The sequence below is a fragment of the Crocuta crocuta genome, unplaced genomic scaffold (assembly GCF_008692635.1).
Source record: "Crocuta crocuta isolate KB4526 unplaced genomic scaffold, BGI_CrCroc_1.0 scaffold427, whole genome shotgun sequence".
NCBI lineage: Eukaryota > Metazoa > Chordata > Mammalia > Carnivora > Hyaenidae > Crocuta > Crocuta crocuta.
This window is the reverse complement of record NW_027533273.1, coordinates 2001731-2022100: the sequence shown is the minus strand read 5'-3', so window position 1 is coordinate 2022100 and position 20370 is coordinate 2001731. Positions and strand designations below refer to the sequence as shown.

The 20370-nt window shown below is 38.0% G+C and overlaps 1 protein-coding gene across 5 annotated transcripts in view; it reads right to left on the bottom strand.

The window, feature by feature from the left end:
- Positions 1 to 19513, bottom strand: part of MAP3K19 (mitogen-activated protein kinase kinase kinase 19) — a 38552-nt gene extending 19039 nt beyond the window's left edge. For 3 of the 5 annotated variants that reach the window (XM_077747853.1, XM_077747855.1, XM_077747854.1), the window contains exons 1-4: positions 19477 to 19498; positions 17314 to 17429; positions 9556 to 9652; positions 308 to 386 (exon numbers count right to left, since the gene is read on the bottom strand). In XM_077747853.1, the coding sequence (XP_077603979.1) occupies positions 308 to 386; positions 9556 to 9652; positions 17314 to 17429; positions 19477 to 19498 (314 nt within the window). Of the gene's footprint in view, positions 1 to 307; positions 387 to 9555; positions 9653 to 17313; positions 17430 to 19476 lie in introns of all 5 variants that reach the window. The other 2 variants (XM_077747850.1, XM_077747852.1) reach the window with 2 other exon arrangements.
- Between the last annotated feature and the right edge of the window lie 857 nt (positions 19514 to 20370).

Genomic DNA, 20370 nt, shown 5'->3' with positions numbered 1-20370 from the left:
CCACCCAGGGCAAAATCTAGTCTTCAGTCTGTTTGTGTCGTTTTATTGGATCACAGCCATACCCATTTGTTTTCATATGGTCTGTGATGGCATTCAAGCTACAATAGGAGAGTTGCCTCATTGCAGCCGAAGCCATATGGCCTACAAATCCTAAATGGTATTATTTGGCTCCTGCCACAATAATATTTACTACAACCCCTGCATTAGAGTGTTTTTTTGGGAGGTGAATTACTAAAAATGTAGGTTATCACACAAGTATCACTTCATATTTAAATTTCAGTCTAACCTTTCAAAGTATATTCCTTACTTGTTTTCTTGTAAATCTTCTCTGCTTATTTCCTGGGGATAAGTGGCATCTCTTGGAAAAGTAACAATAATCTCAACACCTATAGAAACACATGACAATAACAAAAGGAAGAAATTTATGAATTCCAATGGCAACTGGGAACTGAGTATTTTATTTCTCATTATGTAGCTAATCTATTTTTTAAAATGTTTATTTTTAAGAGGGAGACAGTGCGAGTGGGGGAGGAGCAGAGAGAGAGAGGGGGACACAGAATCTGAAGCACGCTCCAGGCTCTGAGCTGTCAGCACAGAGCCTGACGCAGGGCTTGAACTCACGAACCACAAGATCATGACCTGAGCCAAAGTCGGCTGCTTAACTGACTGAGCCACCCAGGTGCCCCTAGCTAATCCATTTTTGAACAATACAGAATGTGGAACAGAATAGAGAGCCCATAAATAACCCACAATTATACAGCCAACTAATCTATGACAAAGGAGGAAAGAATATGCAATGGGAAAAAGACAGTCTCTTCAACTGGGAAGTGTTAGGAAAACTGGACAGCTACACGCAGAAGAATGAAACTGGACCACTTTCTTAACACCATACATAGAAATGAACTCAACATGGATTAAGAACCTAAATGTGAAACCTGAAACCATAAAAATCCTAGAGGAGAGCATAGGCAGTAATTTCTCTGACATCAGCTGTGGCAACATTTTTCTAGATATGTCTCCTGAGGCAAAGGAAACAAAGGAAACTATTGGGGCTACACCAAAACAAAAAGCTTCAGAAGAGCAAAGGAAACCATTAACAAAACTAAAAGACAAGCTAGAGAATGAGAGAAGATGTTTGCAAATAACATATCTGACGAAAGGTTAATATCCAAAATATATAAAAAATTTATAAAACTCAACATCTGAAAGCAAATAATCGAATTAAAAAATGACAGAAGACATGAGCAGACATTTGTCCAAAGAAGACATACAATGGTTAACAGATACACGAAAAGATGCTCAACATCACTGATCATTAGGGAAAGGCAAATCAAAACCACAATGAGATATCACCTCATACCTGTCAGAATGGTGCCTGCCAAAAACACAAGAAATGACAAGTGTTAGCAAGGATGTGAAGAAAATGAACCCTCCTGCAGTGTTGGTGGAAATGCAAACTGGTGCAGCCTCTGTGGAAAAAGTACGAAGGTTCCTCAAAAAATTAAAAATAGAACTATCCTGCAATCCAGTAATCACACTACTGGGTATTTACCCAAAGACTACAAAAACACTAATTCAAAATAACTTATGCACCCTTATGTTTATTGCAGCATTATTTATTATTATAGCCAAATTATGGAAGCAACCCACATGTCCACTGATAGATGAATGGATAAAGAAAATGTGGTATATGTACACAATGGAATAGTTACTCAGCCATAAAAAAAGAATGACATCTTGCCATTTGCAACAATATGGATGAATCCGGAGAAAATAATGCTAAGTGAGTCTTGAGAAAGACAAATACCATATGATTTCACTCACATGTGGAATTTAAGGGGAAAAAAATGAACAAAGAGAAAAAGACAAACCAAAAAACAGACTCTTAACTATAGTTAACACACTGATGGTTACCAGAGGGGATGTGGTGGGAAGGGTGGGTAAAACAGGTGATCGGGATTAAGAGTACACTCATCATGATGAGCACTGAGTAGTATATAGAATTGTTGAATCACTATATTGTATACCTGAAACAAAAAAATAATAATAATAACAATCAAAAAAATTACTGAATGGTATCAGGGTAATGCTGGCCTTGCGGAATGATTTTGGAAGTTTTCCTTCCTTTTCTATTTTTTAGAATAGGTGGAGAAGAACAGGTATTAACTCTCCTTTAAATGTTTGACAGAATTCACCTGTGAAGCCATCTGGTCCTGGACTTTGATTTGGTGGGAGTTTTTGATTACTGATTCAATTTTGGTTTTGGTTGTCAGTCTGTTCAAGTTTTCTATTTCTTCCTGCTTCTGTTTTAGGAGGTTATATGTTTCTGGGAACTTATTCATTTCTTCCAGATTGTCCAATTTATTGGCATATAGTCTTTCATAATATTCTCTTGTAACTATTTGTATTTCTGTGGTGTCTGTTTTACTTCTCTTCTCTCATTTGTGCCTCTATTTTACGGGTCCTTTCTCTTTTCTTTTCGATAAGTCTGGCTGGAGGTTTATTAATTTTATTGATATCCTCAAAGAACCAGCTCCCACTTTCATTGGAAATACTAATTCAATGGTGTATATGCACCCCAATGTTTATAGCAGCATTATCTACAATAGCTGAATTATGGGAACAGTCCAAGTGTCCATCAACTGATGAATGGATAAAGAAGATGTGGGGTATAAATTACTGACATGTACTGTAACTTTACAAATTGAGAATAATGGTCATACCTTAGATTTTTAGGATGTTAACTAGTCTTATAAAAAGGAAAATGTTAATTGGAATTGAATTAATGTGCTATAAAATGCAAGTAGCAATGTCAGAGATCTAAGACTGAGGACTCAAAAAAAGTACAATATATGTACTGTCAATGCCTTTTTGTTTAACCATTTGTCTAATTATTTCATTTTAAACACGATATATCTTCTATGGATACAAAGTAGACATATTAATCAGGTGACATTGCTTTATTTGGCTCTGTAGATGTTGTTAATCAGTAATTAATTTCTGTTGCAAAGAATTTGTTAACAAATCCTGAACTCATGTCTGATGGAGAAAAAGAAACCCTGACCATATTTTTATACTTAAAAAAAAAAAAAAGATGCGGTGTATGTAGACAATGGAATATTAGCCATAAAAAATGAAATCTAAGGGTACCTGGGTGGTTCAGTTGGTTGGGTGTCTGACATCAGCACAGGTCATGATCCCACGGTCTGTGGGTTCAAGCCCCACATCAGGTTCTATCTTGACAGCTTGGAGCATTGACCCTGCTTTAGATTCTGTATCTCCTTCTCTATCTGCCCCTCCCCTGCTTTTGCTCTCTCTCTCTCTCTCTCTCTTTCTCTCTCTCGCTCTTGCTCTCAAAAATAAATAAACATTAGAATTTTTTAATTAAAAAAAAAAGAAATTGTGCCACTTCAATGACCTGGATGGATCTACAGAGAATAATGTTAAATGAGAAAGACAAATACCATATGATTTCACTCATATGTGTAATTTAAGAAACAAAACAAATGAGCAACGGGAAAAGAAAGAGAGAGAGAGGAAAACCCAGAAACAGACTCTTAAGTATAGGGAACAAGCTGATGGTTAGCGATGGGAGATGGGTGGAGGGTGGGTGAAATAGGTGACAGGGACTAAGAGTATACTTATCATGACGAGCACTAAGTAATATATAGAATTGTTGAATCACTCTATGGTACACCTGGTACACTAATATTATATGTGTGTTAACTAACTGGAATTTAAATTAAAAACTGTAAAAAATTACGGAAGGGACATTAACCAGGGACTGAGGTTCAGCCATCTTTATATTTTCCTTGCCTAGCATATGCTTGCTTAAAGAGCAAAAAATATATGTAACAAAACTTTTCAGATACAAAATTAAGTTTTATGATGAGCAATGTTTCTCTTTAGATGGAGAAAACAAGCCCTCCTCCTATATATTGTAACTAATGATACCTACTTCACAGGACCATTGTGAGATTTAAATGAGATAATTTATGTTGCCCCACAGGAACTTGCTTGTATATATTTTGGTCAACTTCTTTCTGATTCCATGGAATGATTCCGAGTATAACCCTTAGGCCGGACAGTTCCAACTTGAGGTATCAATGCTTGCTTATCATATAACATGTTAAATTTGCATTTGAAAAACTAGTGTGAGCCATGCCCCTTAAGGTTTGTTCATCTCTTCATGTTTTTCCATTCAACAAACTTTTTTTTTTTAATGTTTTATTTATTTCTAGGAGAGAGAGAGAGACAGTGTGAGCAGGGGAGGGTCAGAGAGAGAGGGAGTCACAGACCGAAACAGGCTCTCCAGGCTCTGAGCTGGCTGTCAGCACAGAGCCCGACGCGGGGCTCGAACCCACGAACCGCGAGATCATGACCTAAGCAAAAGTCGGACGCTTAACTGACTAAGCCACCCAGGCGCCCCACCATTCAACAAACTTTTATTAAATATATGCCAAGCTCAACTCTTTGTGCTGAAGATACAGAAATAAAAAAGGTGCAACTGTGACCTTAGTAAAGACCATAAATAAGGAAGTAAAGAGTATATCAATTTAAACAGTGTGATAGAGGGGCGCCTGAGTGGCTCAGTCAGTTAAGCGACCGACTTCGGCTCAGGTCATGAGCTCACGGTTGTGGGTTCCAGCCCCGTGTCGGGCTCTGTGCTGACAGCTAGCTCAGAGCCTGGGGCCTGCCTTCAGATTCTGTGTCTCCGTCTCTCTCTGACCCTCCCTTGCTCACACTGTCTCTCTCTCTCAAAAATAAATAAAGATTTAAAAAATTAAAAAAAAAAACAAAAACATTGTGATAGAACTGTACAAACGGTGTTATGGGAACACAGAGGTATATCCTTTCCAAACAACCCAGTGCTTGTCCCAGTGTTCAGTCCTATCCATGTATTTCTCAGGGCCATTTAGGGAGTCTCCCTATGTCTAGGGAATCTAAGATTTTAATTAGTCCCACTGACAGAATGCTAAGGAAGAAGTAAAACAGAGAAGATAAAAGGGGGGCATGAATCAGACAGAACTGGATCTACATCCATCTTCTGCTTTTTACAGGTGACCTTGGGAAAATTCTAAACAATCTAGCTTTGGTTTTCTTGATGTTTTTCAAATATGACAACATGATTGGATGTTCTCTAATATTATAAAATAGCAGGAATCACATCTCTAAAAATGAGGTTTCCTTGGAATGGTCAAAATATTTTTTAAAAATTTTCAAACATCCTACCAACACACTATTTATCAGCACAAAATAAAGGTTTGGAATTGCAGAGCTGGAAAGAACTTAGAGATCATCTGATCCAAGCCCTTTATTGTATAGACAAAGAAACTGATAACCATGAGGTTGTGTGACAGCCTCAGGGCTGCTCTCATACTTGAAAGGAAGATGGATGTCTTTCATAATATTTTAGTAGCCGTCTTCGAGTGCAAAATCCTAGGTGACATGTTAAAGTAAGAAAAACATACAGCATACGCTCCTAACAACTTAAGTGTCAGTGAAAAGGATATTCTATACAAAGGCTAGCTGTAGTTAGTACTTTACTGTGGAAGCTGGAAAACTGTGCACAGTGTATTCATGTGAACACATTCTTAAGAATGACTATACTTTTTTTAATTATTGAGAACTAATAAACCTAGAATGTTTTAAAGCAAATTTAATGTGTTCTGTAGTTTGTTAATTGGTTGATTTCTTTTTCAAACCAAGGAACAAAAGATACAATAAGCAAGTATAAGAAATACCTGCCCTTCACGAAAACAGACACATAGACCAATAGAATAGAATAGAGAACTCAGAATTGGACCCACAAATATATGGCCAACTAATCTTTGATAAATTGAGAAAGAGTATCCAATAGAAAAAAGACAGCTTATTTCTTTTTTCTGGGAGAACTGGACAGCAACGTGCAAATAAACTTTCTCACACCATACACAAATAAACTCAAAATGGATAAAGGTCCTGAATGTGAGACAGGAAACCATCAAAACCCTAGAGGAGAAAGCAGGAAACAACCTCCTTGATCTCAGCCGCAGTAATTTCTTACTTGACACATCCCCAAAGGCAAGGGAATCAAGAGCAAACATGAACTGTTGGGACCTCAACAAGATAAAAAGCTTCTGCTCGGCAAAGGGAGCAAACAATAAAACTAATAGGCAACCAACAGAAAGGGAAAAGATAGTTGCAAATGACATATTTGATAAAGAGCTAGTATCCAAAATCTATAAAGAAACCACCAAACTCCACACCTAAAAAACAAACAACCCAGTGAAGAAATGGGCAGANTGATGAGCATGGGGAAGGGCACTTGTTGGGATGAGCACTGGGTGTTACATGGAAACCACCTTGACAATAAACTATGAAAGAAAAAAAATAAAAAGAAATACCTGCCCTTGTGGAAACTGTTCAAAGCTAATGGCCCCATCCTAGGGGTGCCTGGGTGTCTCAGTCAGTTGAGCATCTAACCCTTGATTTTGGCTCTATTTCTCTCTCCCTCTGCCCCTCTCCCCTGGTCATGCTCTCTCCTGCTCCCTAAAATTAAAAAAAAAAGCTAATGGCCTCATCCTAGTCATTGGTTATAAATGGGGGGCAACTCAGAAATAAATAAAACATTAAACAAACAAATAAATAAATGGGGGGCAAAAAGGTGAGAGACTGTGCTGACTCTGAAATCAACTGGAAACATACAAAGGTTCTCCATTTTGTCTCTTCTTTTGAATGTGAATGGTCATGGGAGCCTCTGAACCTACCAGGTTCCAGAACTACCAGGGAAGATGATGCACTGTCACATGTAAAAATAAAACACTTGCTCCTGAGTGCATCTTTCCACATAAGAAGAGGTAAAGTAACCCCACCAGAAATTTTCACAGTAGAAAGAAATTAAGAAGCAGCACTTAAATATAGCCAGAAACAATTTCACAGATGAGGTGAAAATGATATTCAAAGTGGGAAAACGATCATTAATTTGTTCATGTTAAGCCATTATTAAAATGAAAACTGAAAATTGGCCCGGTCTAATTCATTCAATGAAGAAAAATTATTGCCTCCAAGACAATCTCACTTTCCTGTGTTTTCTGCTTGTTCTGTTTAAATTGATAGGCATCAAAGTTCAAAATATTTTGATACCCTCTCCACATTTTTATAATTTCTTAAATCGTGAATCTCAACACAGATTTTTTTAAATGTTTATTTATTTTTGAGAGAGAGAGAGAGAGATAGAGCACGAGTGGGGCAGCGGCAGAGAGAGGGGGAGACACAGAATCTGAAGCAGGCTCCAGGCTCTGAGCCATCAGCACAGATCCCAATGTGGGGCTCAAACCCATGAACTGCAAGATCATGACCTGAGCCGAAGTCGGACACTTAACCAACTGAACCACCCAGGCGCTCCTCTACTCTCTTTTAACACTTTCTTCATTTCTAACTCAACCAGAGTAGATTCTGTTATCTGAAATTAAGAATCCTGAGGGATACACACTGTGTTAAAAAAATGTTTTTAAGCCCAGTAATTTTAGGTAATAGATTCTTATCCATTTATGAAAAGAGTAATTTTACATGCTCAATGCAGTCTATGGTGTTTGCATCCGATAATCGTTCTAGGAAAATAGCTGAGTGAGGAATGCAAGAAGATTTTTATACTAAGGAAAAGGATGAGTGACTCTTAGGGGGCCATAAGTTGTATTTTACAAATTATCATCTATAAAAGCCTATAATTAAGCCAATGCACACAGCAGGAATACTCAGTTGTTAAAGACTGTGGGTGTGACCCAAACATTATATATATTTTATTGATGCTCCTTTTTGAATAGAATACAATGAATAGAGATAAATTAAACAATTAAATGTGTATATCTGCAACAGAATAGATACTCATACGGCATATGCATAAAGTTTTTATAACATGTGCAAGCATGTAAACATTAACAATTTCAAGTATGTTAGAAACACGTAAATGGGGTTTCAAGAAATTTATTGATACTTAAGATGAATACAGTGCACAATAGTACCCCAAACGTTTATATTTTGGACTTGTGACTTAAGAGTAACTACTAAAGACTATGAACTATGAGAAGAAAATTAATCAGACACATCATTGTTTCTTTCGTATTTGTAACCGAAGTTATTAAAGCTCAAATTTTAAGCAAGAACTTAGTGGATATGCTACATAAATGCTATGGCTCCTATACGAACACCTTCTATTATAAAAAGTTATAAATTATTTAAAAAGAATTAATTGCACCTCAAATGGCAAGTCATCTCTGAACTCAGTAGAAATAAACAAATTATTTAACCTCTTGGACGGTGCTTGGGATACAACTATTCCTAAAACTCTGCTTTGAAGCAGTTGAAAGTCAAAGTCAGACCACAAGGGGTGTTTGGAAGGAGGCCAGGATTTTTAAATTTTAATTAGGATTTTCAGGTTTCGTGGTGTTAATTATTTCAAATGTTACTAAATTATTCTCTGCCCTCAGCCTGGAGAATGGAGATTCCAAGTGAGTTTGAGAGAGGCAGGAACTCCCCAGGAGAGGGCAGCATCACATAAGGCGACAAAGGAAATGGCTCAGACAGCACTGCAGCAGTTGGGGGAGGTTGACTGGGTTATGGAAGAAAAGACATCCAAGAGGACCACCTCCCTGGGGTGTTAGAAATGGAAGTCAGAAAATTGCCAGAGAGAAATTGGAACAGTGATAATAAACACTTAATTTATGAAATTTAGGGGTGCCTGGGTGGCTCGGTCGGTTAAGCATCCAACTTTGGCTCAGGTCATGATCTCGCAGTTCATGGCAGCTCAGAGCCTGGAGCCTGTTTCCAATTCTGTGTCTCCCTCTCTCTCTCTGCCCCTCCTCCACTCATGCTCACTCATGCTTGCACGCTCGCTCTTTCTCTCTCTCAAAAATAAAACAAATATTTTTTAAAAAAATTTTTAAATAAAAAGTTTGTAGGTGAGTAGGTGACAGATCATTGTGATTGCTATGGAGACTATTTTCTCAAGTGAGAATCTGCAAATACCTTGTGGTCTGTTAAATGAAAAGGCTTTTATGGATATGACAGGATAACATATTTGGAATGGGTGTTGTTCTGGAAAATTCCAGACTTATGTACTCATAGAATAAAGGACTGAGACTTGGGGCTTTAGTGCTTTGTTCAGTCTCCCATCTTTCCCTGAAGAGAGGAACTCAGGGATAACAGCTGATGGAGAAATGCTTGGTTCTGGAAGAGAACAGATCCCTGAGGCTGATGGAAGATTCTGAGAGGAAATAAACAGAGGGAAAGATGTTATTAGAGAAAAAGGAAAGGGGCAAAGGATGGCTGCTTGAGCTAGAGCAGGGTGGAATCAATAGAGACATAAGAGAGAGAGCCATTTGGGCCAACAAGTTGCCAAGAATTGCTGATTGAGATAAGGACTAAAGGATAGGATGACAAGCAGCTGTTCTTTCCCTTTGTGCTGTTCTGTGTTTTCAAGGTTCTGCACCAAGCACTACTAAAATTGGGGTGGTGGCAGGAATCCAAATAATCAATGTTAGCTTTGTGAACGTCTCAAGGACAGAAGCCAGATACCTTCTATCCTGGGTTGCCAATCTTGTCCATCACCACTTGGGTCTCCTCCTTCACTAAGCAATATGGAACGACTGCAATCCTCATCTTGGTCAAACTCCTGCAATATCAGGAAATAGCAACTCAGTTATTCAATGTATTTTGTTGACAGAGTGAATATCCATTTTTCTAAGCCAAAGTTTCACACTGTGGATTCCTTTTAAATTGTAGAAAGTATTTAGGACCAAAATAATGGGAAAAGTATCTGCTCCTGGAGCACCAGGCTCAGACAGATGTGGACATGATTAATTGCATAATTGAAAATGAAGATCAAAGCTGAAACCACAGAGACACATAGAGACTCAGTATTTTATACTTTTTATCATGTCAGTGTCCAGGCTGCTAAGCTGCCACAAATTTCATCTGGGTGGGTAACTGGAAAGAATCCGTTGGCCACAGCAGTGAACAACCCCAAAGGAACATGGTCTTTTCCATAATGCCTCCCTGGGGCATCATTCACAGTTGGTGAGGGTGGAAATCCCTGTCCCATATGGAAGCTACAGATATAACTCTGGACTGAAAGGAGGCAGCAAGGCTGATTAAACTTTTCAGTATGATAGCTTTCTGATCTAATCATGGTGTGCAACTTTTCAGAGGAAGTACTTCCTTTTTACCCTCTAGAAAATAATCATGATGCTAAAAATATAACACGGTTGAAAACCAACTTGATTTATGAAAAGTACTCCTAACTTTATAAATAAGTTTTCCTTATTAGAATTCATTGTTGTTGATAGGTTCCTTCAGGAGAAGTTGTTGCTGCTGGTGATTTTGCCCTATTTAATGTCTCAAACAGTGATAGATGCAAATATTAGTTAAAATACCCCATTATGCCCCAGAAGTTACAATTAGTTCTCTGGTTTCTATTTTCTGTTATCTATTATCCCTGTTGGATAAAGTCTATGCCCTAGACTGAGATGCCTGTCATACAGGTGGGAAGTCTACCATTCTGATATTTCATTCATTCATTCCCAGTCAAGCTTGGGAAACTTTTCCACTTTGTTCATTTTAATTATCACAGAAAATAGTCAAAATAAAATCCTTTATTTACGCTGCCATTAAATACTTTAGGTATTCAATCATAACTTTATAGTCTTGCCTTTTACACAGCAGCAGTACCTGCTTTTTTAAAGCTTTTTTTTTTTTCCTCTGTAGCCTCTATGCCCAATGCAGAGCCCAACCTGCAGCTTGAATTCATGACTCTTCATCAAGATATGAGCTGAGATCAAGAGTCCGACACCACTTTTTAAGCCACCCAGATGTCCTTTTTTAAAGCACTTTCTGAGGTTCCTGGGTGGCTCAGTCAGGTGAACGTCTGACTCTTGATTTCGGCTTAGGTTATGATCCCAGGGTTGTGGACTGAGCCCCACATCAGGCTCTGCACTGAGCATGGAGCCTGCTTAAGATTCTCTCTCTCTCTCTGTCTCTCTGTCTCTCTGTCTGTCTCTCTCTCTTTCTCACTCTCACTCTCTTCTTCTCTCTCCCTCTGCCCCTCTTCCCTGCTTGCACTCTCTCTCTTAAAAAATTTTTCTTAAATAATAAAGCATTTTCTATCTGTTGGCAAAGGAGATACCCTGTCTCAGATAATCCCGGTTGTCAGTGGCAAATAAGAGATGGAGGCTGGTTCACCCTAATACTAGACTTGTAGATTTCACTGCTTGCTCTTCTCTGCATTTCAAGAATTATACCACTGTGCGGCAAATTTCTTATCCTTCCCATGCAATTACAATGGGGAAGGGGGTACTCTTTTTAGACTATATACAAATACAAAAAAGCATTTTTAAAAATGCACTAGAGGGGTGCCTGGGTGGCTCAGTCGGTTGGACATTGGAGATCAAGCCCCATGTCTGGCTCTGCACTGGCAGCATGGAGTCTGCTTGGGATTCTCTCTCTCCCTCTCTCTCTGTCCCTCTCCAATAGCACTCTCTCTTTCTCAAAATATATAAATAAAAATTTTTAAATGCAGTAGGAAAAAAATTCCTGTCAAAAAAGCAAACACTATTAACATAGAAATAATATTTCATCTTTTTCTCTAAGTATTTAAAAATACAGTTGCATCACATATTATTTTATCCAGCTTTCTTGCTTAAGGCAAGTACAAATTACATAGCAATTTACTAAGTAAACATTATTTTAATGTAATTATAATTTCTTTCCCTCAATAAATATCTATCAGAGGGTCACAATAATGTTTAGTAAACCCCATGAGTCTTACAATAGAAGCCCCATCGTGTTTATTAGTCTGGTTTTAATTCTTCATTATTACACAAAGTGCTGTGGACATCCTTGCAATTAATACCCCAATTTTTATTATTTCTTTAGAGTAGGTTTCTAGATATGGAATTATTGATCCAGAGAGTATGAACATTTTTAAGTTGTTTTACACACATTACTTTAAAAGTAAAGTTTCCACTTAATGCTTACACTGTACCAGCAGTGCATGAAGGTGTTTCACTACATCTTCTCCCTGATTTATCAATTATCATCACTTTTCATTTTTAGTAATGTAATGTATGGAAGTGGTCATCTTTTTGTTGTTTGAATGTACATACTGTGATCAGTAGAAAAGTTTGGAGATAGTTTCACATGTTTATTGACCATTGAATTTTTCCTTCTAATAGATGCAGTTTTTGTTCAGATTCTTAGCCTGGGACACTGTATGAGACCTCAAAATATATTCTATCATTTCATATAATTACAGGGATTCAATTAAATTTTTATGACAAACTTTGGGAAATAGCAACCTTCATGTGTCATCGTTAATATACAACTGGGGGTGTCTGGGTGGCTCAGTTAGTTAAGTGTCCAACTTTGGCTCAGGTCATGATCTCATGGCTCGTGAGTTTGACCCTGCATCGGGCTCTGTGCTGACAGCTCAGAGCCTGGAGCCTCCCTCAGATTCTGTGTCTCCCACTCCCTCTGCCTGTCACCTGCCTGTGCTCTGTCTCTCTCTCAAAAATAAATAAACATAAATACATATACATACACATATATGTATCTATATCTATATATACATACACAACTAGTTCTCATGTCAGGTGTCTATGTTGATTAATAAGCTGTGATCAGTCACAACTGCTCAGCTCATTCATTAGTTGGTCCTTTAGGAAAAGTTGAAAGATGCAGAGTGTGGGCACACCTACCTAGAAAAATCCATGTTGATGACTAGCATCTACACATGTAGTGTCAGACATTCCTCTATGCAACTTATACATATTAATTAATTTAATCCTCACACCGACTCTAAAGGTAGGAATTACTGTTTTCTTTTCACACATGAGGCCAGAGAAGTTAGCCAGTGGTAGAACCAGGATTCACACCCAGACCCTGAAATCTGGTTCCAGAGGTCTTAACCCCTCTGTTTTCTTGCCACCATGAAAAGTTCGAAACAAAGAATCTCAAAAAGAACCAGAAAGAAAAGAATCAATGACAGGAAGCAAAATTAAGAGAAAGGTTACTGAAACTCAATTTATAAGTTTTGCATGGGAAAAAATAAAAGCTCTGCAAGTGTCTGACCAAAATTTCTTCAACGGAATAAACTGAAAAACTGTAAACATCACACATACACAAAAGGATGTAGGGAATAATACATGTCTTGAAGGATTATCACGGAAACAAAGACTTTAAAACAGAAACAACTCTAGATTTTCTAATTTATTTTAGAATGTTAAATATGAAAGACTTTAAGATGTACTTGGGTGCCACAAGGACAATTGAAATAATGACACTCAGTCATGAGTGAAGGAGAGAAAATAATAGAATAGCACATCCCCAGTATAAATGGATTTCATAAGCCACTGACAATGATGCAGGAGGCAACAATACACTAGAAAAAGAGTACAGCATTCTAATCTGCAAACAACAGAATCCCAAACATACAGAAAAGAGGCATAGAAATCATATGTAATTAAATTTGGAAGGAAGATTCTCCTTAGATGAAAGAAGATCGGGAGAGGCTGTACAGTCTCTCAGAGGCACTCCTACAATCAAGGCAGCTGCTTATATTTGTAAACTATAAAAACCCATTGCAGACCACCAAAAAGAAAAGCTTTCATTCAAAGAAAAGAAGTGAAGGATGACCTTGGGTTTTATAATTTAAACCCTAGAGAAAGCACTAAAGAGGAAAAGACAAGTTCAATAGTCAGACTCTATTTCTCCCTCAGAAATGAGCTCAAAGTTATTTCAACCATAATAACAAAAATACAGAGTCAAGTTTCAATAAATGTTTTTAAATTGGATGAAAAAAATGTACTAATATAAAGGGACGTTTAGTCTTTTTACAAAAGAAAATTACTTAAATATGCCATAAAAAACAAAAAACAAATGTGTTTTTATCAATTTCTAATGCATGACAGTCACTTAAAAAAAAGGTTTTTTAAACATTATTTACCTTTGAGAGACAGAATGTGAGTGGAGGAGGGACAACAGAGAGAGAGACACAGAATCCAAAGCAGCTCCAGGCTCTGAGTTGTCTGCACAGAGCCCAGGGCAGGTATGGAACCTACGAACTGTGAGATCATGACCTGAGCTGAAGTCGGATGCCCAACCAACAGAGCCACCCAGGCGCCCCAGAAAGTGAATCTTGAGCAGACTCCATGTTCAGCACAGAGCTCAGATGTGCATTCAATCTCACAACCATGAGATCATGACCTGAGCTGACATTAAAAGCCCGATGCTTGACACTTAATTAGTAGAGTCTCCCAGGTACCCCTCCATTACTTTCAATTTAAGTGTAGCATACTCTCAGAAAGTGCACAGATTAATGAATTTTTATAAACTGAATATAATTGTGTAACCAGGACCCAGATCAAGTAAAAGAATTCTTAGACATGATGCAAGAATTAAGACCCATAAAAAATAGATCAATTGATTTTCATCAAAATGAAAAACTTGGGGCAGCGGGCACCTAGGTGGCTCAGTCAGTTGAACATCCAGCTCTTAATTTTGACTCAGATCATGATCTCACAGTTCATGAGATCGAGCCCAGTATTGGGCTCTGTACTGTCAGCATGGAGCCTGCTTGGGATTCTCTCTCTCCCCCCTCTCTGCCCCCCTCACTTGTTTGTGCTCTCTCTGACTAAATAAATAAATAAGAAAAATTTCTGTTCAATGAAAGACCTGTTACAAAGGTGAAAATAACAAGCCAGTTCTTCTTATTGACTAATAGAAAATATTTGCAAATCACATATCCAGAATATATAAGGGATTCTTTAAATTTAACAGTAAGAAAACAAACAATCCAATCAGAAAATGGATAAAAGTTTGAACAGTTTATGCTGATGAGGAATAAACTCATGGAAAAATGATGTTCAATATCAGTCATTAGGGAAATGCAAATTAAAACCACAACACGAGGGGCACCTGGGTGGCTCAGTCGGTTAAGCATTTGACTTTGGCTCAGGTCATGATCTCACTGTTCGTGGGTTTGAGCCCCATGTCAGGCTCTGTGCTGACAGCTCAGAGCCTGGAGCCTGCTTCAGACTCTGTGTCTCCCTCTCTCTCTGACCCTCCCCTGCTCACACTGTCTCTCTCTCTCTCTCTCTCTCTCAGAAATAAATAAAACATTTAAAAAAACACACACACAACGAGGTACCATCATACATCCACTAAAATGGCTAAAATAAAAAATACTGACACTGCCAAACGACGGCCAGGCTACAGAGAAACTGGATCTCTCTTCATTGTTGGTAGGAATAAAAAATGATAGAGCCACTCTGAGAAACTGTTTGCCAGTTTTTTAAAAAGCTAAACATACATTTACCATATGATCCAGTAATTGGATTCCTGGACATGTATCCTAGAGAAATGAAAATGTATGTTTATATAGAAATCTGCACACAATTGCTCCTTATATGTAATAACCCAGAACCGGAAACAAGGTAAAAGTCTCTCAAGAGGTGAACAGTTAAGTAAACTGTGAACACCTGTGCCATGGAATGCTACTTAGCAATGTAAAGAAACTTGATACAAAATGGATCTATCTCAAAAGCATTATGCTGAGTAGAAAAAGCTAATCTCAAAAATTTATACATATGATAAATCCATTTATATGACATTCTCAAAATGATAACATTATGGAGATGGAGAACAGATCAGTGGTTCCCAGGCATTAAGGAAGCGGGAGAGTGTGGCTATAAAGAGGTAAGGGGTAGGGTAGGAGGGGATTCCCTTGCAGTGACAGAACAACTTTGCATCTTGATTGTGGCAATTCAAGGGATAAATGTCACAGAACTGTACACTCATATACACACAAACAAAACATGCAAATACTAGTGAAATGCCAGCAAGGTCTGCAGCTTAGTTAATTGCAATGTGTCAGTATCAATTTCCCAGTTTTGACAACCTGCTGTAGTTATAATAGCTCCCGTTGGTGGAAGCTGGTGAAGGTTACACAGGACTTCTTTGTACTATTTTTATAAGTTCCTGTGAATCTATAATAATTTCAAAATAAAAAGTTTTCTAAATTAAATTTTGTTTTTTTTGTTTTCTTTGTTGTTTTGGGATGATTTTTGGAAGGAGAAATGAACTAAAAAAAAAAATCTTTACTTCACCATCTCCAAAAGTCCTCATTATCGTTTATATTATAGTCCATACCTCAATAACTTTGTTAAATAAATAATTTGTGGCCATATTTTTTCTTACCAACAAAATATAGGGTAGCAAGACTTTTAACTGTCTGGGTGATGTTAATTTTTTATGTTTTATTTTATATTTGAGAGAGAGAGAGAGAGGCAGAGCACGAGCAGGGGAGGGGCAGCGAGACGGAAACGAAATCTGAAGCAGGCTCTGAGCTATCAGCACAAAGCCTGATGTGGGGCTCGAACTGATGAGCAATGAGATCATGACTTGAGCCGAAGTCAGACGCTTAATAGACTGAGCCACCCAGGTGTCCCAGGCCTATGCTAATTTTTATAAAAATTCACAAGGTACAAACGGATACACAAGGCAAAGTTCATCTCCAGTTCTCTCCCTATAGGCAACTTTTGTTACCATGTTACCAGTTTGTTGTTTATCTTGGGTATTGGTCCCCAGTTTTCTATGGATTACATTGTTTGTTATTAGTACTGTTACTGTACTGTGAGGGACTTTTTGTGGAGTCATTCATCATGGGCAGGGGGTGACCGGGGCCAAGAGGAGGCACCTTCTTTGTGATACCCTGTGATGGATTTGACATGATCAGATAAATGATCTTCTCCTTTTCCACATTAACACACATAAACACAAGCTGCATTTTATTATTTAGTATGGGTTCAACTGCAACAGTATTCTGTGGCATTAGATATATGCACACACAAAATGCAGGAGACTCTGAGCTGACTAGCTAATTACTGCTCTCAGATTAAACTTGTGGAGCACTGTCTTAATAATTTTGCTTTTAATTACTTTATGATTACATTTAAAAATGAATTGTAATATATAATTGCTATAAAATATTTAAGCAACACAAATGAAGTAGTAGATGGAGTAGGTTATCAATTCTTTGTTAGTTTCTTTTTTTATATAACTTTATTTATTTATTTTGAGAGAGAGAGTGAACAAACAGGGGAAGGGCAGAGAGAGAGGAAGAGAGAGAGGGAATCCCAAGCAGGCTCTGCACTGTCAGCTCAGAGTCCAACACAGGGCTCAAACTCATGTGACCTGAGCTGAAACCAGGAGTCTGACACTTAACAGATTGAGCCACTCAGGCACCCTTTTATGTTAGTTTCTTAAAAGAGAACATCTTACCTCACTGCTGCTGATACTTTGCAAGGTTATATTTTGGTTTGTAGTAACTGCCATCATATCAGTGGGAGAAGAGTTAGTATCATGACAAATGTCAAGCAATGATTCAGCATGTCTTTCTGGCAAAAGAAACAGAATAACGTGTTTTGATAAGACTCATCTCCATCAATTTCATCGGAAGATCTAGCTCTAGGTTCTAAAATCGGTTCCATTTCGTCAAAGATTTTCCTAAACTAGTGGTCTGGGATCCTGATGAAGCTTCAGGTAATAATTCACAGGGATGGATGTGAGTGAAGAGAACAAGAGACCACAGAATGGATGAGTTTTTTGTTTAAAAGAAAAAAAAAAGGTTAGGCAAAGCTGCCAAGTGAAACCCCTAACAATGGGCTGGAAATAACATTTACTCTATTGTTACCAAAGACAAGACTGTCCAGCACTTGAAGCTGCATTAAATTGGCAGAGTTCTGAGCACAAATGAACTCCCAGTTAGTTCCTGGAGGACACTGCTCTCCTATCATCCCCCTCCTGCTACTGTGACTCTTTAAATCAGCACGGGCTCATCGATGAAAACGTCTTCCTCTTCCAATGGCTCTTCCATTTATTTTGTAACTGATAAAAAATTGCGCAAGATTATCTCTACTCAGATCGTCCATTTCATCACCATATTCTCCTTTCTCACTCCTTGCAATCTATTTCCTGTCTCTAACCCATTATTGAAACTTCCCACTTCCTTAGCACATCTCCTTTGTAAACTCTTTTCCAATTTGACATTGTTTCCCTCTCCTTGTTTCTTGCAACTCTCTCCCAATCCCCTCCTCCCTCTCAGCACTCCAAGTCGCCGCGTACATACCACCCTATAACTGCGGGTACACGTCCTTGGATTGGCCCCCTACAGATCTCCCACCATCCTCAATCCACTCGTGATCTTACCCACTTCTAGGACCTCACAGTCTCCCTTTTGTAATGAACTCCTGAACTAACATACCAACCCATCCCTTCCCACAGTTCTGTCCGACAGACACTACTTGCAAGTCCCAAGGTTCCATCCAAATGCAATGCTTTAGAACCCATTACCTTTTATATCCTCACCAAATCAGAATGGTCTTCTATTTTATTGATTGTATTTCCACCTCCCCACTTCCCAGGGCTGAAACTTTGGAATCAAATTTAACTCAGCTCTCTCAAGGTTTGTCTTTGTCAGCTTTACATCACTAAGTTCTATGAATTCTTTTTCTGGCTCACCACACCCAGCACCTGTCAGGCACTCTCCCACACCAAGCCCAGGACTTTCCTCATCCCTATTACCATATACAGGCACTTCTACAGTTTCTTAATAGAGCTCCCTGCCATGATTCTCTTCGAGTCCATTCTACACCATAACAACAGCTTAATTTTCCTAAAGCATGGTTTTCATCATTCCCTGGCTTAAAATTCTTTAGTAACTCTATTTTACTGAGAGGAAAAATCCTTCATTTAATGAGTTTTCAATGGGCCCAGTTTCTTTATGTATTTAACCTCATGTATTCCTTTTCACCAACACAAACTTTCTAGTCTCTTCTTTGCCCCAATGATAAGTGAGGCTCACTTACAGCACGATGCCTTTGCTCCCAAAATTAAATCACATTGTTTTTCAAGGACCAGATTGAGTCTTACCTCTTTCGTGATACCTTCCTGGGAATAGCTTTGTTCCCTACCTAGAAGCTTCTAATAAAAACTAATCAGACGATAAAGTCAAGCAGCTGTCACAAGGTCACACGTTGCAAAGTGGCACTTTCTTCATTTCACTTCTCTCTGTGGCTGTTTCTATGTCTTTGTTTTCCACCTATATCAAACCTTCTCTCTTTTTCTCTTCCTTCCAAATCTTACCCAGCATTTAAGGAACATGGTAAGACCCCTTGTCCTCTTTCAAGCTCACAACAACCTCTTTGTCTACTGACTTACGTGTCCCTGACCCTATTGAACACTTTCGGGAGTTTGGACCATGTTTTAGATTTCTTTACAACCCTAAGAGTACCTAGTCATGGACCTTGTATATAGTCACCACTCAATAAATAATTGTTGGCTTGATTTCTTTAAATGAATCCATCAAACACATGTAGAAAAAGAAAGATTTCTAATAAGGCTTTTATAGTTTGGGCATTTTGAAGGTAGAATAGAAGTACTTACCTGGTTTTGGCATAGAACTCATTAAAATGTCCAATAACTGCTGTTTCCTAAAACTCTGTATTTGTGACACATAATATATTGCTGATTTTCCACTGAAATCACAGAGTTTAGGATCTCTAGGAAGAATAGAATTAACATAAAAATTATTTAGTTAAATCTATTGAAAACATATGAGAGGAAAAACATTGACATCAAATAAATAAAAGTAATCATGTACTTTGGGGGCTAACAAGAATAACTTCAAAGTGTATGTGATGGAAACTCTTAATTTTTCAAGATTTTTAGATAAAAGGAATATGCTGTATATCTTATTTCCACTCCATCCTAAAACCATTCCAATATTTGCAAAAATGTCCAACTTTGAACCAAACTTTTCATAATTCTTTAATGATGAATAAACATCTTGATAAGCTATTGTCTTATTATTCCAAATATCTGACCTGATTAGCTTTCTCTTTCCAATGATTTAGCTAACTGCTTGCTTTCTTGATAGTTCTTTTTTCCCAATGCTAACAGCTAGGCTTTTTGCCATTCAAAATAGTACAACAGCAAGAATCTCTCTTGAAAATTAAGCTGATATGCTTATTTCACAGGGGCTTGGTCAAGTGGAGCAATCTTGTCATAAAATCCCTCTGCATGATCTTTTCATCTCTCTTCGCCTTGCCCTGTGATTGTTAAGTCCAATTGACTGATCTTAGGGCTCCTTGCAACAGCACAAATATTCTCTCTATGTTGTGCTGAATTCTAGGATTAGGTAACAACTCAGAACGATACAAGGGGCCAATAATAAGAGCCCTATTGACAGATTATGGTGAGCAAAACAATGATGACACTTGCTGCACTAGTCACATTCTGGGACAAAGAACACGTTGAGCATAGTCTCCAACTTAACAG